At 58.9% G+C, this 19,012-nt stretch overlaps 2 protein-coding genes across 2 annotated transcripts; one reads left to right on the top strand and one right to left on the bottom strand.

Moving 5' to 3' along the window:
* Positions 1-117: 117 nt before the first annotated feature.
* CREB3L3 (cAMP responsive element binding protein 3 like 3) lies at positions 118-5,460 on the bottom strand. Its single transcript, XM_054805966.1, has 11 exons — positions 5,443-5,460; positions 4,785-4,902; positions 3,337-3,461; positions 2,914-3,160; positions 2,292-2,407; positions 1,922-2,053; positions 1,739-1,845; positions 1,516-1,584; positions 1,317-1,401; positions 916-1,012; positions 118-843 (listed from the first exon to the last, which is right to left on the bottom strand). Exons 1-11 carry the CDS (start codon positions 5,458-5,460, stop codon positions 500-502), a joined length of 1,458 nt encoding a protein of 485 aa, XP_054661941.1. The 3' UTR covers positions 118-499.
* Positions 5,461-6,218: 758 nt separating this feature from the next.
* Positions 6,219-18,461, top strand: MAP2K2 (mitogen-activated protein kinase kinase 2). The gene is made up of 11 exons (XM_054805190.1): positions 6,219-6,377; positions 7,398-7,608; positions 9,093-9,239; positions 9,918-9,995; positions 10,444-10,495; positions 10,591-10,715; positions 12,117-12,330; positions 13,208-13,272; positions 14,110-14,171; positions 14,867-14,912; positions 16,347-18,461. The coding sequence occupies exons 1-11, from the start codon at positions 6,292-6,294 to the stop codon at positions 16,455-16,457; spliced, it is 1,197 nt and encodes a 398-aa protein (XP_054661165.1). The 5' UTR covers positions 6,219-6,291; the 3' UTR covers positions 16,458-18,461.
* Positions 18,462-19,012: the final 551 nt, after the last annotated feature.

Here is a 19,012-nt window from a genome sequence, read left to right as displayed (position 1 = left end):
ATGTGTCCCAGCTCTGCTGGACCCTGGTTGCCTTATGGCAGCTGGGCTTGAGCTATCCCTGGCCCAAGGGTCTTTAAAACCTTGTGGATCACCCCATATTAAACTAAAACAAGTGGATTTTTTTTCCAAAATACCTTTTATTTAGAGATGAAAATAAAGCTTAAAAAAAAAAAAAAAAAGAACAAAACCAACCAGTTGCACCATCACTAGCCAACCAGCCCAGGGCCCCTACAGTTCCCTCTCCCCCATCCTGAGCGACCCCGTGTCCCTTCCACAACTCCTGCTGCACCCAGGGGGCAGGAGCAGCCCCTTCCTTCCCAGTAAGGCCAACGGGAACTGGTCTCATCTTCCCAGTTCACAGATATAAGCAAAGCCAAGTGGGTCCAGCATCTGCCTGTGCCTGGAGGCAGATCCTGGGGGGGCCACCCTGAAGGCTTGTCCTGTAGGGGATGAGGTGCTGAGCCACCCCATCGCGTCCCCCGTGGTCCCTGGGTGCTGCTCAAAGCTCCTCAGCTGGCTCCAGCACCGTGGGCCTGCTGCGGTCAGCCTTGCTCCAAGCCAGCGACGCCAGGCCGTGGTGCGGTGCGGCGCTGTCCCCAGACACGATGTCGGCTCCGTCCCCGTGGCTCAGCCCTTCCGAGGCAAGCGGCTGCGTGCTGTTACGGGGGGAGACTTTGTCCGGGCGTGGGGTGAACGTGCGGCCACTGAAGGCTTCGTGCAGGGTCTCGGGGGCTTCAGCCAGGTGCTCCGGCCACAGCGGCTCTGGGGGCTTCTCGTCCCTGGCTTGGGGCTGTGTGTAAGCCACGCGGGAGGCGGCCGCGTTGTGCAGGGACCTGGAGAAAACTGAGCGCGAAGGAGGGTGAGGGCCCCACTCGGTGCCCTGAGCTCCCGGCACAGCCCCGGCGTGGCCCTCACCTCGCACGGGTCCGAAGTCGCCGTCTGCCTTGGCCTTGCTGGGGGCGAAGGGGCTGATGGAGGGGAAGACGATGAGTGTGAAAGAGAGCAGCAGGACCTGGGGGCAGAGGGGGGGACGTCACCGTGCGCACTGTGGGGGGGACGAGGTTCTGGGACACAGCTCCCGGAGAGGGGGCTGGTGGCAGAGCCGGGGCTGCATCCCTCCGTCCCTCCCGGTGCGCGTGCCCCTGCCAGCGTGCGTCCATCCATCCACCCCTTCATCCATCCATCCTTGGAGCGTTATCCCTCTGCCTTAGCACATGTCCATCCTTCCATCCACCCCTGCCAGCGCGTCTCTGTGGGTCTGAGCCTCCCTCCCTGGAAGCAAGGAGGCCGTGGGGGGGTTTGGGGGCTCCACGCACCGCAATGCAGGTTCCTGTCTGCGCTGCCTTGTTGCTTGACTGTACTACCAGGGCCTGGAGCTTCTTCAGCTGCTCCAGGAGGGACCTGGGGACAGGGAGAGCCAGTGAGCACCCCCAAGCTCCTCCTGCCCTGAGGGTGGGGGGACCTCCAGCCCCATCCTGCCCCCCCTTGTCCCCATTCTGCCCAGGGAACACCTACGAGTTCTGCTTCTCCAGGTGCAGGACTTTCCTCTGCAGCTCCTGGTTCTGGGCCGTGCACGCCGACATCCTGCGGGACAGGGAGAGGGAGACGAGGTCGGGGGGATGGCTGGGGGGGCTGGCAAGGAGCCGCGCACCCGCCGCTGCCAGCCGGGTGCCCCCAGGGTGCCTGGGGCGAGGGTCGGTGTGCGGCTGTGCCCAGAGCAGGGGCTCGGGGGCTGTACCGGCTCTCCAGCCCGTCGATATACTCCTTCTTCTTCTTGCGGCTCTCCTGAGCTGACTGCTTGTTCCTGATCTTCCGACGGATCTTCTTCAGCACCCGCTCCTCGTACTGGGGGAGACGGGAGAGGGGGTCAGAACCGCCGGGGCTGGGACCCTCCACCCTCCCCAGGCGTGGTGGGACCCACCTTGGTGAGGGGCAGCTGCGTGGGCAGGGACACCCCCTCCTTTGCCAGCAGCTTCTTCTCGTCCTCCGTCAGCACCAGCTCCTGGCCCTGGCCCTGGCTCTGCCTCAGCAGGGAGCTGGGCACCTGCGGCTGCTGTGGGACCATGGGTGGGTGACGGCCCTGGGCAGCGGGGTCACCCCACGCCTGACCCCAGGGACCACGGTGCGGGGATGAGGATGGGATCGTGGTCCAGGAGGGGACAGGGATGGGACTGCGGTATGGGAAAAGGGACAAGGGTGGGGACGGGGACGGGAATGGGGAGGGGATCGTTGTCCAGGAAGGGACGAGGCTGGGGACAAGGAGGGATGGGGACACCAGGGTGGGGACTCACGGCATCGGAGCTGCCCGAGAGCAGCAGGTCCTTGACGGTGAGGGTGCAGGATGCGGGCGGGGAGACCACGGGCAGGTCCTGGCTCTCCTCCAGGAAGAAGCCGGGGTGCCACATGTCTGGGTGAGGGGAGAGCGGAGGCTGTCAGCGGTCTGCGTCCCCTCTGTCCCTAGTGTCCCTGACCCTGCCATGGCCCCAGGGCTACGGTGACTTGCTGCCACCTACCAGTTCAGTGGCCCCAGACTCTGTCCCCCCAAACTGTCCCTCTGGTCCTGCCCCAGCCCCCCTCCAAACACCCTGCACCACTCAGCCCACCTCGGCACCCCCAGTCCCCCCAAACCTCTCTCCTCTTCCAGTCTCCCCCACCAACACCAGTCTGCCCCGTTCACCCCAGTTCCCAGGCTTTCCCCACTTCCCCACCAGCTTCCCCCCAGGTCCTCCAGACCTCCCAGTTCTCCCCAGTCTGCCCAGTTCCCTCCAGTCCCCCCAGCTCCCCTAATTTCCTCGCTATCCCAAACGGACCCCAGCCCCCCTGTCCCCCTCAGCTCCCCAGTGTCCCCAGTCTCCCCCAGTCCCTCCAGTGTCCCCAGCCTGGTCCTTCGCCCGGTCTCTCCCTGTGGCTCACCCAGGTCGATGGAGACCTCGGGGTGCAGGACCCCGGCTCCCCCCGGGAGGGGCAGAGCCCGGCAGGGGTTGCCGTAAGGGTACAGGACCTCGCTGGGACCCCTGTCACAGCACCTGGGGGGGCTGTCGGAGGGGGGGTCCTCGGAGACCCCGCTGTCACTGGTGGCCGGGGACCAGCCAGGAGAGTCCGACGCCGAGTCCCTGGAGCCCAGGATGGAGCTGAGGAAGTCCTCACTGTCCTGGGCACGCTGCGGGGACACGGGTGATCGTCACCATGGGGTGCCCATCACCCCGGGGTGCCCAACGGAGCATGCCTGTCACCCCAGGGTGCCCACGGGGGGTGCCCGTGCGGCGGGGCGGTCCCAGCTGCCAGGCAAGGCGTGGGGATGGGGCTGTCCTGCCAGACCCAGGGATGAGGTCTCACCCCGTCCTCGTGCCAGGCGCCCGGCGGCGTCCCCAGCTCCACACCATGGAGGATCCCATCCTGGCGGTCGAAGAGGAGGTCCAGCAGGTCGAGGCTGTCGAGGCTGCCCACGCCAGAGGTCATGGCTGCGAGGTGGCAGGGTCAGGTCCCGAACCCGGTCCCCGTGATTGCCTACCAACCTACCCCCCCCGCAAGGGGCACCCCGAATCGTGGGGCGGGCATGGGGCTGCTGAGAGGGAGCGGGGAGCAGGTTTGGGCACGGGCACACGTGTGCGGGACCGTAGGGAGGTGTACCTACACGCGTGTGCACGTGTGTGACCGTGTGGATGCGCGCACGGCTGGATGCGCGCGTGGCCACGCTGACACACGCGCGTGCAAAGCTGTGCGTCTATGCAGCCACGTGACTGTGCAACGTGCGCGTGTGTGCCCACGCAGACGTGGGTGTGTGAACACGGACACACGCACGTGCCGGCACCTGTATGTGAGCACATGTGGGCACATCTGGCAAAGCCCTACGTGCACGCGTGCGGGAGGGAGAGCACGGGCATGCAGGGTCTCAGGGGCACGGCAGTGGTGCCCCCCTCCACCTCCTTCCAGCAGCTGAAACTCCCAAATCCTCTATTTTTTCACCCAAGAGAACTGCGCACCCACGGGCTCCCTGCAGGCACCCAGCCCCACCGTGCCCCCCAAGTGCAGGAGCGGAATGAGCACCCAGAGCCGAGGGCTGGGTCAGCTCCTCCGTCCAGCCCTGTCCCATGTGCGTGACCGTTCCAGCAGATCAGGTTAATCATTTTGGGTGGCAAGCGAAGGGGGAGGAGACTGCTGCCACCGGCCGGCCCCGAGGAGGGGGACTCAGCCCCGCTCTGCCACTGCCACCCCAGGCGCTGCTCAAGACCGCGGACTCAGAGAAAACCAACGGGCCAACTGACCAGTTGCCCAACCGGCCGATCAGCTGCCTGACAACCCAACTAACTGACCCGCTGACCAACCAGTTGACCAACTGACCAACTGGTTGACCAGCCAAATCAATGAACCGATCAAGAAACAGACCAAATGGTCAACCAGTTGGCCAACTGACCAACAGATTGACTGACCAGATGCCCAACCCACTGACCAACTGACTGACCAGTCTACTCTCTGTTTAATTGATCAACCAACCCACCACCCGACTACCCAACCCACCACTCAACCCACCACCCAACTACCCAACCCACTCCACCCAACCAATCACTCAACTGCCCTTCCCAACCCATTAAGCGTTGATTCAAGTGTCCCTTAAGCCAGGTTTAGGGATGGTTGTCGTTACCATGATGTTTTGGCTGGCCAACCCAGGCAAGGGGCTTTATTGCACCCCGTCCTTCATCCTCAGTCCTTCCAGTGAGCCCTGATGGCCCCGTGAGACCATCGGGTAGAGGGACCCCACTGAGCACCAGCAGCCGAGGACATACCTGTGTGAGATCTCACTTCCACGGACCCGTCCTGTCTTCTGAATCTCCTCAGTGCGCAGGGAGTAAGATGAACACCAAGCTCGGCCACCTCCTCCTCCTCCTCCTCCTTCGTGATGCCCTGACCCAAGTGGCAAAGTTTAAACTCCAACTACACAGAAATAACGTCCTGGATTGCAAAATCTCCCGTCCCTGATTGGGGATGGTGGTGAGCGACAGCAGGGCCGCCCCGGGGATGGACCCGCTCCGCTCCGTCACTCATTAGCCAAATGTTTTTGTCCTCCTCCGCCGAGCCGGGCAGGAGGGGCCCAGGGCTGGTGAGCGAAGTCCGGGTGCTGCTGCTGGCCGTGAACTTTCACCTATTTTTCGGGATGATTTCCCTTTTTTTTTTCAGACAAGCGTATTGTCGTTAATCACATTTTATAGGTGTTGAGAACAACATCTGGTGCAGACATTGACTTGGACTCTACCAGTTACGGCTTCCTCCACTGCAACCCTTGTTCCCCCTGCAGGGGCTGGCCTGGACACCATGGTTCTGCCGCCCGCCCGGCCGCCACCCGCACCCCTCCGCACCTCCGTTTCCCCCACGGCTGCCTGGGGGGGCCGAACACGCTACGGTTTGCCGGGGGCTCACCCCCCACCACCACCACCACAACCCCACCGTCAGGGCATCACCCATGTCGCCCTCCGGATGAGCCCGACGCCTCACGATCCCCCGCGTGCCCGTGGGGCGGTGTGGGGCGGTGTGGGGCCGGGACGGGTGAGTCAGGCGGCGCGTGGCCGAGGCGTGGCGGGGGGACAAGGCCGTGTCCCGCTCCCTGACGCTCGACGCCCTCCGGCCGCGCGGCAGCCCTGTGAGGGCACCTCGCCGCTCCCCGGTTTATGGCTCGGCGGTGGAGACGGGAGCCCCTGGAACCGAGCAAAGGGCACCCGCCCGCCCGGCGCCGTGGAGGCTGCTAATTGCCCGGCTTCGTTAAGGCCCTCGAGCGTGCCCCGGGCCTGCTGCCTGGGGTTCAGGCAGGAGGGTGGCTCGGGCAGGCGGTGGGCTGGGCAGGGGCTGGGCAGGACAGGCAGGGGCTGGGCAGGACAGGCAGGAGCTGGGGGGCTCCTGCTCGTGGGGTCGCTAATTACTGACACGGCAATTAGCGCTCGCTCCCTCAGCGCGGGGGAGGGGGGGAGGGGCTGCCCGCTGCCTCCCCCTCACCCAGGCCACGCCCCCTCTCCCAGGCCCCGCCCCCTCTCCCAGGGCCGCCCGCCCCGGCCCCGCCCTCCCCTCAGCCAGCTCTCGCGAGATTCCTCGTCCCCGCCCCTTCGCCCGCGACTCTCAGACCCCGCCCCTTCTTCCCCCACCCGCTCCAAAAACCCCGCCCCTCGCGCGCGTCCCCGCACCATGCGGCCGCGCCCCCGATAGGCCCCGCGCGGCCACGCCCCCTCTAGCCACGCCCCCGCGCGCCCCCGCGCCGCGCGGCCGCGCCCCCGCTAGGCCCCGCAGGCGCGGCCCGGCCCGGCCATGCCGGCCAAGAGGAAGCCGGTGCTGCCGGCCCTCAACATCGCCCCCAGCGCTGCCGAGGGGCCGAGCCCCGACGGCTCCGCCGAGTGAGTGAGTGGCGGCGGGGCCCGCCCAGCCTGCGCCGTGGCCGGGGCTCGGGGGACAGCGGGCCTGGAGGGGGGGCCCAAGGCAGGGCTGGGAGGGGGCCCAGCCCGGGGGTGTCGGGGGGAGTGGGGTGCTGGGGGCGGGGGGGGGGGGGGGTGGCAGGGACGACGGAGGAGCCTGGGGGAAGGTCTGGGCGCAGCTGAGGCCTGGGGTGCGTGGGGACCGGGCCTGGGTGCGCAGGCCGGGGCTGGGCTGGGGCCCTGGGCCTGGGGCGAGGGGGCAGCGCTCGGTGGGCGGGATGTGCGGGGCCAAGGCTGGTGGAGAGGGAGGGGGGCACGGGCCGAGCGTGGCATGGGGGTGCTGAGGGGTGAGCCCATCCCAACGCATCGCCCTGGGTGGGAGCGGGCGGTCCGGGGTGGGCAGCAACTGGGGGAGAGCAGCTGGAGCCTGCGCGGGCGGTGGGAGCTCAGCAGCAGGTGCTGGGGGAGCACAGGCACCCCTTTGTGCTCCACGGGTTTGGGGGGTGGCGGGGGGGGGGGGGGGGTGACAGAGCAAGGGGCTGCTGGACACCTCGCAAAGCCCTTCTCGTGTTTCGCAGTGAAACCCAAGCTTGGCTTCCCGTGTCGGGAGCGGGAGAGGTTGGTGGTGCTGCCGTTCTCTCCAGGCTGAGCCGTGCTGCCTCTTTAAGGGTTGCAGGATTTTCCCTACTCCTTGGCTTTCCCAAAACAGCTGACTGCACTAAAGCTCCTCTCCAGAGGAGATGTGCGTGTTGGGCAGATATTGCACCATGGGTCTCGCTGTCGGTGTGACCCTGTCAGCACCGGAGCTGAGCCCTGCCTCTCTCCAGAGCTTTGCTTTAGTCTTGTTGCTATATCAGGGGCTGAGTGAGTGTCAGATGATGATTTTCAGTTATTTCCCTCCACTTCCCTAAAAAAACCCCAAAAGCCAAACCATCCCTCTTTCTCTGGCGCTGCCCTTGCAGTCTCCTGACGGCCCCTCCTGTCTCCTCCTCCCCTCTCCAGGGCAAACCTGGTGGACCTTCAGAAGAAGCTCGAGGAACTGGAGCTGGACGAGCAGCAGAAGAAGCGCCTGGAAGCTTTCCTCACGCAGAAAGCCAAAGTGGGCGAGCTGAAGGACGATGACTTCGAGAGGATCTCCGAATTGGGGGCTGGCAATGGCGGCGTGGTCACCAAAGTGCAGCACAAACCCTCAGGGCTCGTTATGGCACGGAAGGTAATGGGGGAGCAGGAGGAGCGGGCTGTGGTGTCATGCTGGAGAGCGTCTGGCGCTCGCTCCGACTCTAGGAGAGCCGGTTTCGGTTGGGATCTCTCTGCAGTGGCCCATCTGCACCCTAACCGCCTCGGCTGGGTCAGGAACGTGGCCCCAGCTGCTCCCAGCTAGGTTTTAGGTGGAACCTCTCCTGCTTCGGCTCTGTGAGCGACCTGGCCGCTCTGCCTGTCTCCGGGTCCCCTGGGAGAGGCCACGCTCTCTGCGACACGTCCCTGGGGTTTGGAGCACCTTGTGTGAAAACATAAGTTTGTTCTTTTTTCCAGTGAAGCTGTTTTTTAATGAACTCAGCTAAACTGGATGGAAGCGGATCTCTTGAGGATCCTAGGTCATGGCTATTGAGGACTGGAAATGGCGGGTGGAGGGACAGGTGGCTGTTCCTCCATAAACAGGAGTTGGATGCACATGTTCCTCGCCTCTCACCGCCCACTTAACAGATCTCCAAGGTAGTTCCAAGCAGCGGTGACATCAATTCATCTCAAATGTGGGCTTATAGGCGACGTCTTTTACTCTGGTGCCCTATAATAGAAAACCCTCATCTGCCTATTAGGAAAGGCAGCGCTCGGCGAGGACAGCGCAACCACTTGTCTGTAGGACGTCTTCCTTGGACGTCTCTGGTCTGACCTGCTGTTGGGATGGTTTAGTGGGTCTCCATGAGCAAATCCCCTTCTCTAGGTGGCTTCACTCAGAGCTGAGTTCTCGGAGTCTTCCAGGGCATTTGATTTGGGAGCGCTGGGTGTCACTGGGTGGTTTTGAGATTGATGGGAGCTCCCTGTTCAGTAACTGAAGCGAAGGCGAGCTGCAGCGCTGCTGTCCTTCCTGCAGAGACCGGCCTTTGCAGGTCTGCGGGAAGGACAGATGTCCCTGGGGTTGGGTGTCCTAGAGCTTACAGTAACAGTGGCTCTTTTTTCTGACCTGCCATTGTATTTTCTAGCCTCTGACTCCCCTACCCACAGCTGTGTTAACTGACCGCGAGGAGCCCAAGGAATAAAGCAACTGCTCTTTCACATGCAGAATCTTCATGAATTTATTTTTATTTATTTATTTATTTTACTTTCTCTGGTTTCCTTGATATCGGAGCACCTCTTCTTACAACACCTACAGAACTTGTGAAAATGTTCCTGTCTGCTGAGTCAGATCTGCATCAAACCTCTGACTTGTCTTTCCGCTCTGTATCCCTGCGATCTCCGCCTGTTACGTGGCCGGCAGTTGCTTCAGTCGCTAACAGGCTGCACAGGGCTCTGCCTCTCCTTTATCCTTAATGTTAGTCTGCAAATGGTAAAAAGTCTTCAAGGGAAACTCTGCTTTGATGTAAACTCTGTTTCTTTCCAACACTCAGGACTTGCTCACATGGTTCCTGTAAGTTGCTTTTTCTTTTCCAGGCGTTACACTTTGAATATATATTTTTTTTTTTTTTTCTTTCTTGGCAGCTGATTCATTTAGAAATCAAACCGGCCATCAGAAATCAGATTATTCGAGAGCTGCAGGTGCTGCATGAGTGTAATTCCCCATATATCGTGGGGTTCTACGGAGCTTTCTACAGCGATGGAGAGATTTCCATCTGCATGGAGCACATGGTGAGTCCCTGCTCCTCCTCTGCAAACTGCTGCTCGCAGGACTGTTCTAAATCGCGTCTCCCTGGGCCTCGAAACTGCGGATGAAACAGGGTGCTGGCAGCTGCGATGGCTCCTTGCTCTGGCTGCAGCAAGGCCACTGTGCTCCCGGGAGGAGCTGCAGGCAGGAGCTGCCTGCTTAGGCATCGAAATGACAGAGAGATCGACTTTTTGGAAAGCGGAAGCAGAGGTCTGGGGGTTGGCCGAACGGAAATGTTGTAAACCTGCTGCTCTACAGAGCTCGCTGTGAAGCACGATGTGCGTTCTCTGTTGTCTCTGGCAGAGAATAGTGTTGTCGCTCCTCCGGATCAGTGCTGACAGCATCATCTTTGCGTTTCCCGCTGGGGGGAAAGGAAGCTGAGAACTAATAGCAAGAAGTAGAGCTGATAGAAGATAGCATTAAAGTAGTTTTCAGTGAGAAGCTTGAGCTCTAATCACCAGATATCTTTTTTTTTTTTTTTTTTTACCCCTGCTGTAAAAGGAGTGTGCTTGATGCCCAGTTGGTGCAGACAGCTGAGCTGGGATGTTGTGTACTGCGCATATACCGCTCGCCCTCCCTGGGCATGCTTGTCTGTACAGCCAGCTGCTCTGTTTTCCTGCTGAGGACTGGTGTGTTGATCACTTCGATGTTCTTTATTTTAGGATGGCGGCTCTCTGGATCAAGTGTTGAAAGAAGCCAAAAGAATTCCCGAGGAAATCTTGGGGAAAGTCAGTATAGCGGTGAGTTACAGTCGCTCTTCGGGCTTCTGGGAAGGATTTTCTGGGCACAGTTTGGGAATAATGCTTGTGTTGCCTGAGGAAGCTTTCTTTGTTTCCCCATATGCACTTTCCTGTCCTGACCTGGGGCAAGAGGAGGTGGTGTGTGTGAGAGGGGAGGGGGGAAGCGTATTCCCAACCACTTTCCATAGCTCCGACCCCTTGCGCTGCGCTGGCCGGTGTTGCCTTCTCCTGGAGAAGATTTGGGAGAAGCTTTCTCGGGCGGTAAACTCAAGATCTGTGATTGACGTGGTGATAAATTGCAAACCCTGAAACACGTGGATGCTATGGGGCAGCTTTCCTCCCCAAGCTGCAGCGTGGCGGCACCCGGAGTTTATGCAACGTGTCCTGCCAAAGGGAGAGCACTTCCCTTCCCAGCTCTGATCTCGTCCTGCCTTTGGTTTCCTTCTAGGTTCTGAGAGGCTTGGCGTATCTGAGAGAGAAGCACCAAATCATGCACAGAGGTGAGAGGAGGAACCTAAAAATAACTGCCCGCGGTACAGGGGCCCTGTGTTTTACCTAGAGTCGTGTTTACGCTCTTCTCTCTTCCTGTTGTCAGATGTGAAGCCTTCTAACATCCTGGTTAATTCTCGAGGAGAAATTAAGCTGTGTGATTTCGGGGTCAGCGGCCAACTCATTGACTCCATGGCAAACTCTTTTGTGGGAACTCGGTCCTACATGTCTGTAAGTTCCTTTCAACTTTCCCTCTGGGTTTTTTTCTTTTTTTCCAATGTAGGTTCAACTCAGCTCTTACAGAATCAATGTGTAGAGTCCATTTCACTCACGGTTTTGCTCTGTGTTTCCATCCTCACCCGGACTGCCCTGTCCCTTGTTTGCGTCGGGGGCGAGCCCCGTGCGTCAAGGCACCGTGCTGTGCGGAGAAGCAGACGCCTCCGCATCCTCTTGAGGAGTTGGGGTCCTGTTGGCTCCAACCTGTGCCCGGATAGCAGTGGAAGTGCAGAGACTTGCAAAGACATTTCAGATCTTACAAATACTTCCATATTTTTATTTTGGCGAGTATTTGTGGGTTGAAAAAAAAATCTTTCTGTGTACGAAGCTCCGTCCATGAAACGGAGTGCAGAGGGGACGCAGATGCTGGTACGCTCGCCTCCTCCCGCTCTGACTGCGTGCGCTCGCTGGCAGAATGGGGGTAAAACCAGTCAGGGGCAGGAGGGGTTTGGTGGAGGCTAATGGGGAATTAAAGCCAGAGTGAACTGCAGGAAGAGCTGGCTGTGCCTCTCCTTTAAATGAGAAGAATCATCATTGTTGGCTCATCTGCAGATAGTATGGTGTCCACGACAACAAAATTCCCTCCTGGCTGGCTCCAAGTCCCCAGGACCTGCTGGCTGAAAGGCAGAGCCGGGGGGAGGGTCTTCTCCCCGCACCGTGTGTGGTCGTGGCTGGGGACGAGCGGTGGGTTAGTAGGGAAGCTGTCAGGCTACGCTTCTGTGCTTAGGTCTGAGCTGCTCTCATATTTTGGGAATGGTTATTCCAGTACAGTTATAGTTAGACAGGGGCTATTTAAAAGTAATATCTCCTTTGCACTCAGCCACTGGGTCTGCACAGCTGACTCAAACCTGCCAGTATGGATGACTTGCATTTGATTTAAATATTTTTTATATGTATTATGTACATATATTTCTTTAAATTTTTCTTTCAATGGTAAGAGCCCAGAGTAGATTTTCTGCTCCTCAGATTCTTCTTGGGTATTAACAGGAACGAGTGGGGTGGGGGGGGACACACCAAACAAGGTTAATAAATCGAGTTTATTAGATCTTGGTGTACAGAGCACTAGATTCCTACTGTGTACTCTGAACTCCTAAGTATAAGCAGCTGTAAATGCTGCTCAACTGTAGCTGTTGATCAGATGTATACAAGTGCTTTACGTTTGCACGTGATCTTTCTTTTGCATCCCCTTTGCGCATGACCCCTTTGGGACAGACCTTTCCCTGGAGAGGTGAAGAGCTGAGATGGAAAGGCCGTCAGGATATCGAGTCTCATCTATTTAATTTCAGTGCACGGTATTTATGACTTCACATCGATTCAGAATACCAATACATATGTTTCTGGGATCTTTCCTTCCAGCCCGAGCGGTTGCAGGGCACCCACTACTCGGTCCAGTCCGACATCTGGAGCATGGGTCTGTCGTTAGTGGAGCTGTCTATCGGAAGGTACCCAATCCCCCCGCCAGACTCCAAGGAACTGGAAGCAATATTTGGCCGTCCTGTGGTAGACGGGGCAGAGGGAGAATCTCACAGCATCTCGCCGCGGGCCAGGCCCCCAGGACGCCCCGTCAGTGGTAGGGGCTGTCGTATACATTGGAAACAACGTGCAGACGTGGGGGAGAAGGGGTCGGGTTTTGTTCGGTCCGGCTGGGTTAGCCAAAGGTCGTTTTGGATGAGGTTGTGGAGGGGAGTTGAGTGCTTGTAGGGAGGCCCCTCTCTGCAGAGCAGCCGGAACAATGTCAGTGCTCCGGCAGAATCCACTCTACCGTGGAGGTTTAATTCCTAATGAGCACCGGCGGGAGGCTGGTCTTGCACGGGGAGGTGAGGAGATGGCTCTTGGGATGCCAGCCAGGGTCTGTCAAGGTTTTTAAGAGCTCTGCCTTTAGACCCTCCTGTGTCCCATGAGAAGGTTCAAGCCACGCAGCAAAGCACCCCGTGCTGGGGACGTCGTAGGCTGTTGGCACGTGGACCCCTTGGAGGAGATCCTTTGAGGGACACCGTCACAGCCCACGTGGCTCCTCAGGCTCTGCCCATGCTCCCAACAGGTTCCTTGCAAGCTGGGGACAGCTTTTTGGGAACAGTTTTGCTGGGAGCTCTCGTAGAAGCACCAAACTGGCACGGGTGTTTGAAGGAGGCTCCGCTTGAGCCATTTGCTTGGAAGCAGAAGGCTCTAGAAGTGCTGCCAGCCTGCCACAGCAGATGGTCTGGTACTCTCCAAATGCTCCAAGCTAGGAAATAAATCTGGACTATAGGCACGATGAAAGAAATCTGAAATTTCGGAATGTGTTTTGGTTATTTTTTTTATTTTTTTTTTAACCGCGAGTCAGTTCCCAAGTGGGTTGCCTCTGCCTCTCCCAGCAGAAGTCCCACACGTGCTTTTCACACGAAATGAAGCCCTTCGCTGTCCCTGAACAGCCTCTCACCGCTGTTTTTGTCATCTTAACCATGCAGGCCATGGGATGGACAGCCGGCCTGCGATGGCCATCTTTGAACTGCTGGATTATATAGTTAATGAGGTGGGTGTTTCTTTACTGTTGGCTCTGCTGGGCTTCTCTGAGGTACCACAGTGTCGTGTCTGCTGCTGAGTCAGGGTGGGCTCCAGAACTTTTGCTTTAACGGGCTTTTTGATAGCCCCTCTGAGCTGCACTGATGTCCTTTCCTTCTTCCTCCATTCCCTCTTCCCATCTCTTTGTATTGCAAAAGCATCTCTGGTTTTGAAGTAAGCCTCTGCGGGGGGAAGTTCTTAATATCCTTGAAAGAGGAGAGCAGTGAGGGGAGCTCTTGAGCTCTGTAATGACCAGCTCCTCTGCGCAGATGCTGAGGTCACGCACGTTTTCTCTGATGAAGCCCTTTGGACGAGGGTGACCATTACTAAATTCCCAGGCTGAAATGTCCTACCAGACTTGCAAGGTTGGGTCCATCCCACCAGCAAGTGGAAAGAGCGGTTTCTCCTTCCAAGGCGATGGGAGCTGATCCCCAGTTATCATTTCTGGATTGGCTTTGTCCGCCGTGGGCGTTGCCAGGGCTGGGATTTGCGAGGTTGGATCCAGAACTGTCACGCTGCAGTTTTGGTCTGCGGAGTTTTGGGAGTGATTCAGCCTGGGGTCCCCCCAGCCGCACGCGGTGCTGGGGCAGCAGTTTGCTGCCAGCCCGGCGATGTGCTGAGAAACGGCAGGGAGCAGTTCCCTGGTTGCAAAGGACAGCGAGGAGGAGGAGGAGGAGGATGGCTGTAGGGCACAGCTTTTCTGCAGCTCATCAAAGACTGGAGGTGCCACGGATTGGGTGTTTTTTGGGGTTTTTTTTGACCCATTAACACACAGTGATGCAGAAAACCCTTCTCTTTTTCTCTGCAGCCACCTCCCAAGCTGCCGAATGGAGTTTTCACGCAAGATTTCCAGGAGTTTGTAAATAAATGGTAAGGATTTCTGCTTACGGCTGAAGGTGGAGGCCTGTACCGTGCTCCCTGAGAGCTCTGCAAGGCTGCCTGCCGCTCCACCCAAAACGTTCAGCGTAACGCAATATTCTCCGTGCTCTGTAGGTGATCTCTCCCTGGCTGCAGTGTCATCCTGCATTGTGCTGGGAACTCCTGCCTTGGAAAGGGATGGAATAAAAGCGGTTTATTTGTGGTGATGCTCAGCGGTATCGCAGCACCTTCTAAATATGAGCCTGGCAGGGGGATGGTGGAGCAGATTGCCGGGGCTGTGAGTCACGCCACAGCCTCGCAGGCACCAGGCGTGCACCATCGACTTCCAGACCTTCCCATGCAGTGGGGGGGACACCTGAAGATGCTGCCGCAGCTCCCGTTAAATCACAGAGATTGGGCATTACAAAAATCGCTAACGCCTGCCAAACGTTGGGTCCTCCTTCTCCATTTGCAGGGCGCAGTTCGTCCACACGGTCTAGAAGAGACGGATCCTGCAGCTCTCGCTAGGAGCTGGGCTGTTGGAGATGATGTTTCTGAGCCGTTTCCGTGCTGCCAGGCTCCTGGGGAAAGCAGCCGGGAGGCCAAGTGGCTTTCGGTGAAGCTGGAGACCTCTCCGGCTAGATAACCAGTTTCCCACAAGAAAATGTCTCAGCGTTGGTTTTGCTCTCTTGTTCTTCTCATTTCAGCTTAATTAAAAATCCAGCAGAACGGGCAGATCTGAAGATGCTGATGGTAAGTGCGGAGAGTAATTTTCTTTCTGCAGTGGGGTTGCGCCGGATCTGCAAACTGCTGCCCCGTCACTCTGTGCTTCTCTTGCTCAAAAGGCTGGAAACTCCCAGGCTGAGCTTAAGATGAGCTAAATAGAGCCCGGGAGTGACTCACCTTTGATTCAAAGGCAGCGATCGTATCTAACCCATGCGGAGCCTGGGATGGGAACCACCCGGCTGTCCTAGGTCTGCGGAGGTGCCTGGGACAAACATTTGCCTCCTGAGTTGGGCAGATGAACGTATGGGCTGAATGTGAGCTGGCGATGTGTGCTCGCAGCCCAGAAAGCCAACCGTGTCCTGGGCCGCACCCAAAGCAGCGTGGCCAGCAGGTCGAGGGAGGGGATTCTCCTCCTCTACTTTGGTGAGACTACCTGGAGTACTGCGTCCAGCTCTGGGGTTCCCAGCATAAGACATGTGGACCTGCTCAAGCCACGAAGATGATCCCAGGGCTGGAGCGCCTCTGCTGCGGAGACAGGCTGGGAGAGTTGGGGTGGTTCAGCCTGGAGAAGAGAAGGCTCCAGGGAGACCTTAGAGCCCATCCCAGTCCCTGAAGGGGCTCCAGAAAAGCTGGAGAGGGGCTGGTGACAAGGGCAGGGAGTGACAGGACAAGGGGGATGGCCTGAAGCTGCAGGAGGGGAGATGGAGATGGGATGTGAGGCAGAAATCCTTCCCTGTGAGGGTGCTGAGGCCCTGGCACAGGGTGCCCAGAGAAGCTGTGGCTGCCCCTGGCTCCCTGGCAGTGTTCAAGGCCAGGTTGGATGGGGCTTTGGGCAACCTGGGCTAGTGGAGGGTGTCCCTGCCCATGGCAGGGGTGGCACTGGGTGGGCTGTGAGGTCCCTTCCAACCCAAACCAGTCTGTGAGCCCAGTTTAACCATGCTGACCTCAGCTTTCCCCCTTGCATCGTGCCGAGCCCCTGAGCTATGTCCGGGTGCTCCCGCGCAGCCCTTGCGAAGGAGGTGACCTGTGTCCTTGTGGCTCCCTGCCCCTGTGCGAAGCTTGTCCTGTCCTGTCCTGCCTGTGCTTCTCCGTTACCTTCTGCCCCTGGGGGAGCAGGGTTTGCTGTCCAGGGGCAAGCGAGGACCACGGGGAGCTGCAGCACCTTCCTCTGCCTGCCCGTACGGAGCAGCGTTTTGGTCTGGGGGCCACGCAGGCTCTGCTCTTCTTTAAACCTTCCTTACTCCCCTGCCTGTGTCGACTACGTGGCTTAAAAACCCAGCCACGGGGCTACAAGAACCAAATACTATCTCAAAATCTGCTTTCGCCGCCTGAGAGCAGCCTGAGCCGTCGCACCAGGATCTTGTCGCTTCTCCGGGGTCTAGCCCAACGGCACGGGGCCGGGTTTTGGGAGCCGGGGAGCAGCCGGCGATGCTCCTAATCCTTTTTTCCCTTCGTTTTCAGAGTCACACCTTCATCAAACGCTCCGAAGTGGAGGAGGTGGATTTCGCCGGCTGGCTGTGCAAAACGCTGCGGTTGAACCAGCCCAGCACGCCCACCCGCGCTGCCATGTGAGGGCCGAGCCGACCGCCTGGTGTCAGTACATCTGCCTCTGTCACCATTTCCTCCCCTTCAGTAAATGACAGAACTGCCCTCCTTCCTTCTCCCCGGCCCCTTCTCGCCTCGCGTCCCAGCGGCAAAGCACCGTCCCCTCAGAAGCGTCTCTTATCGGCCGACCCCCAGCCAAAGCAGGGTTGGTTTCTTTTGATGTGGGGGTGTTCCAGGCCTCTGCTCCAGCTCTGGAGCTCCTGACACTTGGGAAATGTGGTGCTGCTTATGTTAATTTTTTTTTTTTGGGGTTTTTTTTTTTTTTGAAACGTGTTCACTTGGGTTTAAAAAAAAAAAAGAACATAACGGTGTGTGCGTGTGCACGCTTGCATGTGTGTGTGTGAGACGGTGGACCTGCACGGCAGATGTTTTGCCTCCTCCCTGGTTTTCACGTGGGCTCCGGGGCGGAGAAATCGGTGGGGCCAGGAATGGAGAAACCCTATCTAGGGTGGCCCGAAACGGTGTCACCGTCCTGCCCGGGGTGGCCAGGGACGAGGTGGGCACCCTGCCGATGTGGGCAGGAGCTCTGCGGGGTGATTTATGGCTGAGCCGGAGAAGAGCGTAGCGGTGAGCTCCCTCCCAGCCCCTCTGCGGGTGGAGGAGAGGAGAGATTTGTGTTTTTCTTTTGTTTTCTTTTGAAACGGTTGGTTTTTTAAAGCCTCTTCTTGTTGCGCACTGGATATTTAGTGAAGGGTCTTGATGGGTTGAGCGCAGGCCGAGCTCTCGGCTGGCGGCACTGCGGCGTTCCCGGGACTGCGGCCCCTCCACCTCTGGGTGCCAGGGGGAGAGCACGGATTTCCCTTCCCCGGCTCCTGCCCGAGCAGAGAGGTGGGAGCTGGAGCCCGGTTGCCCACCGTGGCCAGGGCAGAGCCCGGGAGTGGGGTCCCTCTCCTGACCCCCACCATCTCCTGGGGACGGGTGAAACCCCTCCAGGCTGCCGGTTTTCCCTCTCCAGCTCCTCTCGCCCATCCCAGGAGCGACCTCGGCCATCGTGGCTTTAGCAAAGCCCCAGGGCTCCCTGTCGGAGCCCCCCGCTCCCCTCCCCGCGCCGGGAGGAGCGGGGTGCCTAGGCTGGGCGTCGCAGGGAGGGGATGAACCCACCCAGCGAGACCGGCGTTGTGCTGAGGCCCACGCATTTTCCAATGGCCACCTCGGCCTGACCGTCCCTCCCTGCCCCACACCTCCCCGTCGCGTCCCCTCCTGCCCGGGAAGGACCTCGCAAAGGTGCTGGGGGGGCTGAGCCCCGGTGGAGTGGCCGGATCCGTCCCCGCCGGCACCGGCTGCGCAGTGGGGGTGGCAGCTCCCCGCTGTCACCTCCCTTTCCGCCACATTTGTGGATTTTCAGGTGATTCGCTCCCCTGTTCCCCCCCACATGGGAGTCTGTGGTCCCCAAGCCCCCCCTACAAGGAGATGATTTTTGGAAGCTTGGTAGGATTTTTTTTTTTTTGTGTTTTCCATCTTTTCGGGCTGGGTGTTTTTGCCCCGTTGGGCTGGCGGCTGACATCCCCTCTGCCTGTGCTCGGGTCCCGCTGTGACAGCCCCCCAGAAATAAGCTCCCTGATTTGGTAACCCCAAACCCCTCGTACCCTTTTCTTTCCCCTTCCCTGGCTTGGGGCAAGCGCCGGGGGCAGCTGCGTGTCCCCCCCAAGGCAAACCCCGGGCGGGAGACCCCAAATTTGGGGGGGGGGGGGAGGTGTCTGTGCTTGCTGGCTCAGCTCATGCGTGGGCAAAGCACCCTGGAGCCGCGGGGGTGCTTGTCGTTACGGTTTTGCCTCTTAATTGAAATGGGAGATGGGGAACGGGGACAGTTCATAAAGCTTTAGGATATTTTCAGTTGGTTTTGGTGCTGGGTTTTGGAGGAGGAGGAGAAAGCGTATCGAGCGTTTTGTTGGTGCAATTTTTATTTTTTTTTTTTTTAAACTCGGTATTTTCATCATGGAAAAAAAAAAAAATAAAATAAATGGCACTTTACATTTACAGGCCTTTTCTCTTCTTGGTTGTGCCCCGAGTGGCTTTAACCTCTGCAGAGATGGAACCCTGATGTCACTGACCGCGCTTGGGGACACGGCCGTGCCGGGACGTGCCGGTGGCTCTCGCCACGCTGCCCATCGGCTGCCTCCAGAGGAAGCAGGCGATAATGGAATTATCTTGGCACAAGGCAGCCCCAGCCGGAAAGGATGCGAGGTCTGAGCACGGTGCGATGCCCGAAATCCCGCCCCAGGGGAGTCGGGATCGGCTCTGAAATACTTGGGGGGGAAATATTTGCAGCTTTTAAATATTTGGGGTGAAAAGAAGCAGGGAGAGGTGAAGCTGGGCTCTGCCAGCCCGAGGCAGCCTTAGCCAAATCTGTATCCTGCCCAGAATTGAAAAATAACTTTATTTTGCGGAGTTCTTGTGCCGTTAGCCGTGCCAGGGCTCTGTGGAGGCGACGCTGAGCGCCCATCTTGCTGCTGGGTTGTCCCTGCCATGGGGTCCCTGATGTGGTGGCACTTTGGGGGGGGTCCTGGCTTTGCTTCTCATGG

The sequence above is a fragment of the Grus americana genome, chromosome 28 (assembly GCF_028858705.1).
Source record: "Grus americana isolate bGruAme1 chromosome 28, bGruAme1.mat, whole genome shotgun sequence".
In the NCBI taxonomy this organism is placed as follows: domain Eukaryota; kingdom Metazoa; phylum Chordata; class Aves; order Gruiformes; family Gruidae; genus Grus; species Grus americana.
The sequence above is the reverse complement of the archived record's forward strand: the minus strand, read 5'-3'. Positions and strand labels throughout refer to the sequence as shown.

What these genes read in the sequence shown, in the direction of transcription:
- MAP2K2 (XM_054805190.1), top strand. Translation starts at nt 6,292, where the DNA reads ATGCCGGCCAAGAGGAAGCCGGTGCTGCCGGCCCTCAACATCGCCCCC. An exon ending in GAACTCGGTCCTACATGTCT is followed by an intron (nt 10,716 to 12,116) that starts GTAAGTTCCTTT and finishes CTTTCCTTCCAG; the next exon opens with CCCGAGCGGTTGCAGGGCAC. An exon ending in TGGATTATATAGTTAATGAG is followed by an intron (nt 13,273 to 14,109) that starts GTGGGTGTTTCT and finishes TTTTCTCTGCAG; the next exon opens with CCACCTCCCAAGCTGCCGAA.
- CREB3L3 (XM_054805966.1), bottom strand. An exon ending in GGAAGTGAGATCTCACACAG is followed by an intron (nt 3,462 to 4,784) that starts GTATGTCCTCGG and finishes GCCACCTCGCAG; the next exon opens with CCATGACCTCTGGCGTGGGC. An exon ending in CGACTTCGGACCCGTGCGAG is followed by an intron (nt 844 to 915) that starts GTGAGGGCCACG and finishes CTTCGCGCTCAG; the next exon opens with TTTTCTCCAGGTCCCTGCAC.